The sequence below is a fragment of the Metopolophium dirhodum genome, chromosome 9 (assembly GCF_019925205.1).
Source record: "Metopolophium dirhodum isolate CAU chromosome 9, ASM1992520v1, whole genome shotgun sequence".
In the NCBI taxonomy this organism is placed as follows: Eukaryota; Metazoa; Arthropoda; class Insecta; order Hemiptera; family Aphididae; genus Metopolophium; species Metopolophium dirhodum.
Genome location: NC_083568.1, coordinates 18354834 through 18366423, shown reverse-complemented (window position 1 = coordinate 18366423; position 11590 = coordinate 18354834). Strand labels below are relative to the sequence as shown.

Genomic DNA, 11590 nt, shown 5'->3' with positions numbered 1-11590 from the left:
CAGGAATAATTTATAATAGGTCCGTGAAATTTTTAAAGTTTATAAATAATTCAAACTATAAGGTCTCAAAAGTCAAAACCATATTATTACTAAACTATCAAGCGTTTCTAAATAAATAATTTTAAGTCGTAATATTTTATGTAAGTACTTCACTATATTCAATTGTATATAGGAATAGCCAATAGGGATATTCAATACCCTCCACGGTACTAACTACTAATACATTTATACAGATGATTGAGTATAATATTGAGTATAATATTTCACGTATTCAATTATTTTATTAATAGGTATAGACAATCTCCAATACGCCCAATAGGTAGGTACTTTAACTATATCAATTAATTCATATTATTTATACCACTGAAGTTTTAAAACCGGTTGTCTGATACCTGATATCTATATGATAATTTATGTATTATTTTAAAATGTTTTAACAATTACCTACTTATTGCTAAGTACTAATGATTGAAAATACACGATTAATGCATTTTTAAAATTGTTTTTTACTTAACAAAATTAAATCTAAATGTGAATAATAATATGTTATATATGTATTGCTCAAAAGTCAAAGTAGATATTATATTGAAACATGCCTGTACACTGTACAGACGAACAGTTAGTAAATACAATCTCATTAGGTACCTAATAACTAAAGATTATTTAATACTACTAATGGATATTACTGATATTGATAAAAATGCAAAATGCCGTTAATTTATTGTTTAGGTATTGGAAAGTAGAAAATTTATTATAGCAAGCTTTAAAAAAAAATGTAATTCAAATGGAAGACAAATAATTACTATAATATTATGCAAATACCAATAGTCTTACGTTAAATATTTTAACAATTTTTATTGTATAAGAATTAGTACGAAAGTTGCTTTACAGAAAAAGAGATAATTTAAAGCCAGAAATCATATTAATAACCTTCGTTTCCAAGGCTGACTTCACCAGAAATAAAACTATGGTATCCAAAATACGTTAAATGAAATGAAAATAAATATGAATCGATATGCAAAGTGCGTTCAATTTGAAACGTACCCAATAGGTATATATTTTTATCTATTTGTTGTTTTGGATGAAACGAGGAACTATAGTCTAGTCTAGTTCATTAGTTTTATATTGATTTTTTTTAACACTTTCCTTTCAGACATAATATGTAAAATTACAAATTGCTAAAAAATGTGTTTTATACAAAGTTAGGCACAATGAATTGAAAAATGGACGAATGTTGTAATGCAAATTTACCAATAAGCTTATAACAAATCTCTGAAAAAAATTTAAATCCGCCAAAAACGTTGAACTTATTGTTAAACATAATACAACATTGAACTTTGAAAAAAGCCACAGAATTGTTTTTTAAATTCAAAATACAACACACAAAGTTATACTCCAGCCACCTAAGAGACCTAACAAAATCAAAATATGTGTAATAATAAATCTTGGTCAAGAACCAATGCGAATCAAGAGATATAAGGGAGATAAGGGTCCACACCGGAATCACGGTTCCGTTTTTTGCTAGACATTTTATGAAATACCTACTCAGTTTCTTACTTCTTAGATGCCACTAGATTTAGCTTCTCTGTGTTATATCTAATATTCGAGTTTAAGTACAATAGATTTAATTTTAAATAAGACTATTTATATAAATGCATTCTTAAAACTTTGACTAGGTACATTTAGTTAAATTTAATAAAATAATCAAAAATCACATAACTTATGAGAAATAAAAACATTTAAATATATTTAAACCTTGAATGTCTACGTTTAATACACTTTTTGAATTTTTAATATGTAATATTCATATTATATAAAAATCTCCAGTAGTCATTGTGAACGGCCTTGACCTGTGATTCTTACCTGACTTAATTGCGATGAGTGACAGCTAATTAAAAATTAATTTACCTTTATTTGGATTTATTTATTATATTTTTTTGGAATACATTTTTTTTATGATTTACCAATTAAGTATTTTACCTACATAGGTTTATATGTATTATGCATGTTTTGTTTACCATCTTCCTAAGATTTACATAAATTAATTATAGCTTGTTAAAATAATTGGATATTCAAAACGAAAATACACCCGCAAGTATTGACACTAGATTATTAAGAAAATCTGCAATGTCCTCGACAATATGAAAACTATCAAATTTTGCTCAAATAATAATTAATCTACGGTAAATTTATTTCAATAAATCTTGCTACATACGATGTGACATTGGTTCGCAATGTGTAAACATTGATGAATTCTATATGTGATCATCGTGGCATCTATAATGGTATGATATACACTGTGATATTACAAAACGCGTGTGTCAACATAAAGTCGATAGAAAATATTTGTATTCCTTGTGTGGGTAATTAATGATCGAACTCGGTCGGAGTTGTCAAATAGTTGTACGTAGCGATTTGTTTTCTATCCACTCACAGTCTCGCATTAGGTATCGCGGAACATACTATAACAATGCACCGCGATTTAAACACTCACGTCCTTTAGTCGGCGTTCTGTTTCATTTTTTTTTCTTCACATACGTCTCTGAAAAATAAATAATTAATTTTTACGCAGGTACATTAAAACCGTGTAAAAACCTGTCTCCTTTGAATGAAAATCATAGTAGGAAGGCTGCGGGCATGTAGGCTAATTATTAAGACCGAGGGTCAGGTTACCAAGACGGTACCTGTAGTAGGTATGTCCCACATTCGCTGGATTCACTAACGACATACAATACAAAACAATACTGCTGCTATACTACTTAGTATATAGATACTTGCTATTACTACAATTACTACTATTACGTCCACTATATTATATAAAATATTCGTAATAAATCTACCGGTGGGTTCGGTACAAGGACAGTGTTTTATATACGAGGCGGTGTGGAGAGTACCTGCTACTTACTTTACCTCATCGGTTATACCTATGGTTATAACAGCCGATCAGACAATTTAATAACAATAATGTTATTTTGTGTTATAGCAATAATTAAAAAGGGTGTTTAAAAAAAAATCACCAATAAATAGTAAGTACATATTATACCTTAATATTATATAAAAATATTAGGAAATCCGCACTAACGCGATTGTTTGTATAGGTATATGACCTGGTACAAGGAAATCTGATATATACGCCACTGCAGCACGTTCTGTTGACTTACCATTACTACTAAAAAGGTATATACTGTATTGCTATAGACTACTGTACAATAATAGTATATATCTGTATAATATACAAGACATGGTGACATTTTTGAGCGTCATATGATGCGTTTGGGCGAATTACCTTTTATGCGCTTAATAAAAACAATGTGTTTGGACGAGTTCCTTATACTGCGTTTTAGCGAGTACCTACCTATGATACAATATAAAATATAAAATTGATTATACGATTAAGATAAAATATTGTTTAGTATATTATTATATCAACCTATTAAAATCAAGTCTGATGAAATCAGAAGGAAAATGGATTGATAAAATACTGCTCAAACGCATCACGGAATATAAAAAAAGGTCACTCGAACACATATTATGCAGTGTTTACAAACTTGCCAAACGCAAACCACCAGACATATTTACGGGAAGCGATCGTGACTGCAGCATAAATACAACCGTCGTATGTTTAGGTCTACATTTTAATTTACCATTTTGCAGTCTGTTTTGCCGCGGTGGATGGCCATTCGCCATCATTGTCAACTCGGTGCAGTCATTCGTACTTGGGCTTAAATGTATTTACGCATCGCCTCTTGCTAAGTCTCACGGCATAACCTAAGTCATTCTGTAACGTTTTTCAGACACACAGTCATATCTACGGTGATATATATATATATATATATTATGCGTATCTATACCTCGGTATAGGTGGTTACTGCAGGTTAGGTAATTACCAATGTACCATGTGTATTGAATTGCGGAATATAAAAATCCCCAAGAAAAAAATTCTTGACCCCTAAGGAAAAATCCCTGGATTACAAGTTAAGTTATTAATATTTAATTACAAATATATTAACATATACTTATAGTATAGGTTAGGATAGTACATTTTTCAAAACTTAACAATAATATTAGGTTTTATATTACGACAATATATTATGTTGAATTCTGTAAAAATTAAATCACCAAAATAAAATATTAAGTTGCCTATAATATTTTGACGAAAATGTAAATATAATAATATAATATTATTATAGTAATGCGGTAATCACACTTTAATTAGCGTTTAAAAAATATATGTTCAATCATTTTGGTTGTGAGTAATATTGTAATCTGGGGATTTTTTTTCCTAGGGTCGGGGATTTTTTCTGGGGTTGTTCGTCGGGTGTTTTTTATTCCGATTGACTCTATATTCTATACGCTCTGCGCGTTATACGCAGTAAACATATTATAATGATGTAACAATTAATAATATAATATATAGGTATAGGTACCTACCTACCTATTATGATTTGATGGTAGTGCGGTAAAAATAAAAACCGCGGACAGCACCTAAACTGCGGCGCAATTATAGATCCGTTCGGCACCACCGCCAACAGTCTTAATTAGTTTTGATTAAACCTATTATATTATTATTATACAAAGTTGCTATATTATTATTATTATATACATACAACACGCGACCGTCCTGCGGCAGGAACAGGCGGGGAAGAGATTTTCAAAATCAAACTCACCGCGGTCGTTTATTAACCTTCACCGGCTCGCGGACCGTATAAAAGCGCCGCCGTTGGCCGTGCGCCGGTTCAGTATTGTCATAACTCATACCGACACGACGGTACTTCATCCGCAGAGTGTTTGCAGCGTGCAATTGCAGCGGCATAACAGCAGCGTTTAGCGACGCACTCCGAAGCGATCGTATTTCAGCCGAGCGTCGCCGGAAAAAAAGGTATGCCTATCCACGAGACATCACTGCACGTCGTTTTGGTGTGCGGCCACCGACGACAATCACGAGGAAGATAATAATATAATATTTTATTTTACAGCGTTATTGAGTCGATAATACCACATAACACATATCATATTGTTATATTATCATGCCGATCGTCATGCCAGCCGCTTCGGTACCCACAGATTACGCGTCCGCGCGTCCGGTCGAGCTAATGGTGACCGCGTCCACCCTGGATGAGACGTCCTCCTGCAATGGTCCGATAATGGAGTCGCTGTCCGCGGCGGTGTGCGGATACAAAAGCGCGCCGAACGCGGCCGACCACGAGGCTTTCGTCCGGGACGCGGTGCGCCTGATGCTCGAGCAGGCGGTGTTCCGGGGAACGGACCGCCGTCGCCCGGTGCTCAACTGGAAGAGCCCGGAAGAGCTGCAGGCCGCATTCGACTTCGCGCTCGACCGTTCGCCCACTACCCACGGACACCTGTTGAACCTGATCGAGGACACCATCGAGCACAGCGTCAAGACCGGACATCCGTACTTCATCAATCAACTGTTCTCTAGGTGAGTATTCGTGCTGACCATATGCGTATTTATAGGGATGGGTGTTATTGGTACTAGCTGGGGGTCTGACGCCTCCAATTATTTACTATTGGTTTTTTGTACGTAGTATTTTATTATTATGTGTGGAGAGACATGTATGTATATATAATATTACAGACGTGATTATAGGAGAGTTTAAAGTCTTACCTATTTATAAACTATAAACTGAAAACGAAAAGTATCAGAGAAACGTTTTGTCAACATACGCCAACATTACGACAGAATCTATGTATATTTTATATATTATTTTCTGATAGGCTCTTAAGTAAAATAACATTAATTGTGACGAGCTACAATTGTAAGATTCATATAAATTATTAGAGTTCTAAGTTATAACTGTGTGAGAGTGAATCTGTACATATACCTTATTAGTTATTTTGGTACCAACAAATGTCAAGACTCCGGTCTGCAACCTTTCCCTCTAAACTTAATGGCCTAGGCCTAGTTATGCCCAAGACGCGTGGCTATATATAACAGAATACCTATAGTCTGCGGGTTTATACTTACTGTACATTTTGCTATTTGCAGCGTCGACCCTTACGGCCTGATCGGCCAATGGCTGACCGACGCGCTCAACCCGAGCGTGTACACGTTCGAAGTAGCGCCTGTCATGACCATCATGGAGGAAACGGTCCTGACGGAAATGAGGAAGTTCCTGGGATACCCTGACGGCAAGGGCGACGGTATATTCTGTCCGGGTGGTTCGATAGCCAACGGCTACGCGATCAACTGCGCCAGGTTTTCCGCTTTCCCCGAGGTCAAGGTATGTTACAATATAAGTCAGGGCTGTTACTATATTATTATACAGTTACGCATTGTGAAGACAACAATACAACATATAGCCTCATATTATATTATACGCTTACGATAAAGTTCAGTGTCAACAGACATAATATATATAAGATACATGACTAATATTCAGAACAATTGTACAGTTCTATAAATAGATAGATAGATTCGAAATTATACTAGTGTAACACTCAATTACTTGATTTTTCATCTTGTATGACGACGGTTTGATACTACGATTTCTTGTCGTTAGAGTATATTATGCATACAACCATGGTTTTATTCGAAGATTCGTTAATTTTCAACTACAGCTTAATAACAAACGCAAAAATATAATTTCAAAAATAACTATTCATCACTTTACTAAGTCATGGAACATTAAAAAAAATATTTTGTTACAATCGTCGAGTATTATAAACGTATATAAATTCATGTTTACAGACAAAAGGGATGCATGGATTGCCAAGGTTAGTAGTATATACGTCAGCCGATGCTCATTATTCTATCAAAAAATTATGTGCATTCGAGGGAATCGGTTCGGATAATTTGTATTTGATCAACACAGACGCCAAGGGAAAAATGGACGTGGGTCATTTACGACAACAAATTCAAAGAACATTAGAAGAAAAAGCAGTGCCTATTATGGTGTCTGCTACTGCAGGTAAGTTCGGAGAGTTTAATTTTTACCAATCATAGTGCCAGTAACGAAATCTTAGAAAGTTATTATTATTAAACTTATCTAGATATATTAAATATATAAACAGACATTCACGACTTATATAATATTAAAGAAAGCCGAAATAATAGTCATACAATTTCAAAATAATTGTATATAACTTTGCTATTATATTGTATACTGTAGATAGTAATCGTAATTCGTAATCATATGCCTACGGTTTTTAAATGATTTAGTTTTATAGTATGTTATTATTCAAATGAACAGTCACAGTTACATTAAAGCGAAAACCACAATTTACGTATATTAACGTATAGGTATATTAAGTTAATTACTTGAGGTTTAGAAACTAAAAACATATTTAATAGTAATTGTTTTATAGAGTTTTAAAGTTCTGTAACCTAATATATAATTTTACTTGAAATAAAACCGTTCATTTAAAAAAAAAAAGTGAAAGTAACGGAAACCGAAAGACCACGAACCTTTTAGTACTATTTTAGTAATAATAGTAATTAATAGGCTACATCATGAAAATCCTATTCATTATTTATATCGAGAAATAATTAATACTGTACTGCAACCATTTAAATCGAGCTACATACTTTCTCGGTAATGAGGAATAACTAATTTTAATATTACGAATTAAAAATTACAGGTACAACGGTCCTGGGGGCGTTTGATCCGATAGCGGAAATCGCTGACGTTTGCCATGAATACGGTATATGGTTGCACGTTGATGCGGCTTGGGGAGGCGGAGCTTTGGTGTCCAAAAAACATAAACACCTGTTGACCGGCATCGACAGGTAAAATAAAATTAAAATAAACAAACACACCATCAATGTTGTTGAAGTTTGAAGTTAAATCGACTGATTAATAATTGTTGTTCCTTGTATCCCCCGTAGAGCCGACTCAGTCACCTGGAACCCTCATAAAATGCTCACAGCACCTCAACAGTGTTCAACGTTTTTGACCAAACACGAACGCGTTCTGACCGAAAGCAACTCTTCTTGCGCTCAATATCTGTTCCAAAAAGACAAGTTCTACGATACTACGTATGACACCGGCGATAAGCATATACAGTGTGGCCGTCGGGCGGACGTGTTCAAATTTTGGTTCATGTGGAAAGCCAAGGTACGTAGCCCCCCTCCTCCCTAAAAAAAACATTCGGCGATCGAATTCGAATATCCATAAAAATTAGAGCTTTACTATCTGCAATAATAATAGCGATGCGACAATACTGATCTGTTTATTGATTTTCGCCGCACAGGGAACGGACGGATTGGAAGCTCACGTTGACGAAAACTTTGACAACGCCAAATATTTCACTGAAATGATTCGAAACAGAGCTGGTTTCAAATTGGTACTCGAAGAACCGGAGTACACGAACATAACATTTTGGTATATACCACCGAGCTTGCGTGGACGTCAGAATGAACCAGATTTTAAGAATAAACTCCACAAGGTATGTATAATAATTTAAACTATGATATGACAGTACGGGGGTAAAATGAAAATAATATAAAGCATATTAAAATGTATCTGTTATTCGATAATTTTTTTCAAATGGCATTAACTTTACTTATAAATAATATTATATAATGTACCCACGAACACTATAACCAAGTATACTCCGTTGGTGATTACAGGTGGCGCCGAAAATTAAAGAGAGGATGATGAAGGAAGGCACGATGATGATCACGTACCAGCCATCCGACGATTTGCCGAATTTCTTCCGACTTGTGCTTCAAAACTCGTCTTTAGACCAAAACGATATGGATTATTTCGTGAACGAAATCGAACGGCTGGGTTCGGATTTGTAATTATTTTCGTTGTTAGTTCCTGATATAGATTTTTAATATATTATATTTTTCATGCGCTTTATTGTTCGTACATAAGCAAGCGCGATAGGTGTACTAAATTATATTATAATTATATTGTTGTAATATTATTAAATATGTAAGCTCCGGCACAGAGACAAAGAGAGTTTACTATAATTAGTGTTATAATCAATATAATATGTTATTAATTATAATTTATATGCATTGTATATTGATACTTGATATAGTAATATATATTTATTTAACTCTGTAGTTTTCTTTTGTATTTATTTTTCATTTCACAGTTGGGTTTACTGTCAAAAATATACATACCTACCGCCTCTGATAGAGTAGGTATGAGACGGGAAGTGTACATTGCACTTTTCAAGGTCTTTCGTCTACCCAATCAATAAAAATAACAACAAAATGAAACACTTCGTCCAAGGTCAATAATTTCTCTTTTATTCAAAATGTTCGAGGAAGTAAATTTAGCTAATGTTTAATATTTAAATAATAATTAAAATCCAAAACAAATCAATTATTAATGTTAGGTATCCCATACTGATTTTCTGGATAGTTAGATAGATCACGAATTTTGATGACTACAACAACGATAAAATATATAACTAAATATTAATTAATATCGACATATTAATGCGAACATTTACAAATAAAAACTGGAGTTAAAAAAATATAAAATTATACTTCGAAAAAAATGTTTTACGATAGTATTATGTACCTCTAATAAAATAATTTATAATTAATTTAGAACTACATCTATATAGGGACAATAGTCATCGTTTAAGTTTTCGGTGCTGATAGATTCGGAGAAAAGACGAAGTTTAAAAAAAACCACGTTAATTAATATAATATTAAATTATGAAACAATGTATTGCTTGTAGACGCATGCTCTCACGATCGGTTCTTCATATTATTTTACTTGTTAATATTTTTGTTATTGTTAAATCAATATCATATAGAGGTATATGCATAGATATTAACATAATATGGATGCTTCATTGTCTATAATATACACTAGGTATGCATATGACTTGAAGTCAACACAACGACGTTTCTCTCGCACTTCCCGCTCTCGGCTATGTTGGTTTCAAGATTTTCGATCACTGCCGCATCCATATGTTAAATTTCTATGGATGTACGTTTGGATAAACATTTTTGAAAATCTAATGGATTTGAATATTCGATTAAGTCGACCAATCGAGCGGTGTATTTTTTTTCACCGTATTTTTTAGTTACTATCTATACAGCTGTGATGAATGCTAATGTATATAATACACGGAAGACTGTGATGCTGTGTGCGTAGCTACAAAAATTACTTTTTATAAATAGTTTTTATAGCGATTTGTTATTCGAATCACATAATGTTTCACGTCTGTTAACATATATTATAATATATTATATATAAAAACTATAGCCTATATGTATTTAATCCGTGTTCAAAATAAGTTCATTTTTTTTTGTTTTGAAAACCCGATAATGGATCATTGGATTTATGTATCCAAGTATTCAACCAACGACTAAAATTATGGGCAATACGACAAACTATATACGTAATACGAAAGTAAAAAGTCAAAAAACTATGACTGGCGACCACGCAAAATCCGTCCAACTTTCAGCACCATATGCCGACGCCCACTTTCAATTAAAATGTTATTGTTGAAAACACTATTCAATCCTGCGCGACGACATTTTTAGTACAGTTACCTACTGATTTCATGACAGTATAAACAATTTAAATTAATATGGACAACATCGTTGACCAGCTGGTATATCGTTTAGACTCGATTAATCAGTTTCAATTTTGCACGGATGAGTGGTGTTGAAGACCGCATAAATGCACAATGTCTGCAGTCGCCATAACGATAATAAATGTTTTTTTTTATCTCATAACAGTGTTCCCGGACTGTTTCAAGACTACAGCCGCAGTGAAATTTATAATAATATTATGTGTGAGTATTGACTTCATTGCGACCGCACACAAATCGGTCGTACGCTGAAAGCAGTGACCCGGCGGCATTTGCGATATAAACTTATAAATACATTACAAGAAGTAAAGATATAGGATTCAGCAGTATAAGTTTTCGATGACGAATGAAAAGAGTAGGAAGTCGTCTGAACTCGGCGGTGGCAGCGGGCCACGGCGACCGAACGTGACAGCGGAAAAGTCGATTTCGGAAGTAGCTGACGAGGATGAGAACCACTCGCGGGACGTTGCAGCGGAAGTGCAGTACGCCGTCACCTACGATTCCGGTGCAGCGGAAGTCCCCCCGGCGCAGAAACCACAGCAGCCACCGCCTAAACGACAAGCGGCCGAAATCACTTCGGCGGCGGAAGCGTACGCTCGCGACCGCGGAACAGTGCGGGCGTTGGCACACACGCAGTTGGCGGCCGGCGATCGGTCCACGGTGGACGCATGGCTGGACAAGTTGGACGGGTGCGACGATCCCGAGGTCCGGTCGCAGTACGCCGAGTTCCTGCTGAGGACCGTGGTCGGCGGGAGTATGCGCGTCGAACCGTTCTGGGGCCGACCGCCGCCCGGCGGGCCTCTCAAGCAGCTCGGTCCAGCGCTACTCAAGCAGCACTCCAGTCCTCCGCCGACCATACTCGATTCGAGGCTGCGACGAGTGATACCGACCACCCGACAAACGTTTTTACGGCCGTCAACCGATACCCGAGGACGGTACGATCTGTTACGCCGCCGCATTTAGCGACATGTTTTAGACGCGTGGTCATCTGCAATGGACTTAGTATGTCGGAGGTGTGTGCGACATGACGGACGTGAATAACTTGTTGGAAAATAAATTTTAA

At 35.1% G+C, this 11590-nt stretch overlaps 1 protein-coding gene across 1 annotated transcript; it reads left to right on the top strand.

The window, feature by feature from the left end:
* Window positions 1-4721: 4721 nt before the first annotated feature.
* LOC132952643 (cysteine sulfinic acid decarboxylase) lies at window positions 4722-9034 on the top strand. Its single transcript, XM_061024984.1, has 8 exons — window positions 4722-4879; window positions 4977-5440; window positions 6008-6242; window positions 6710-6929; window positions 7600-7747; window positions 7847-8075; window positions 8212-8406; window positions 8591-9034. The coding sequence occupies exons 2-8, from the start codon at window positions 5028-5030 to the stop codon at window positions 8762-8764; spliced, it is 1614 nt and encodes a 537-aa protein (XP_060880967.1). The 5' UTR covers window positions 4722-4879; window positions 4977-5027; the 3' UTR covers window positions 8765-9034.
* The last annotated feature ends 2556 nt before the right edge of the window (window positions 9035-11590 follow it).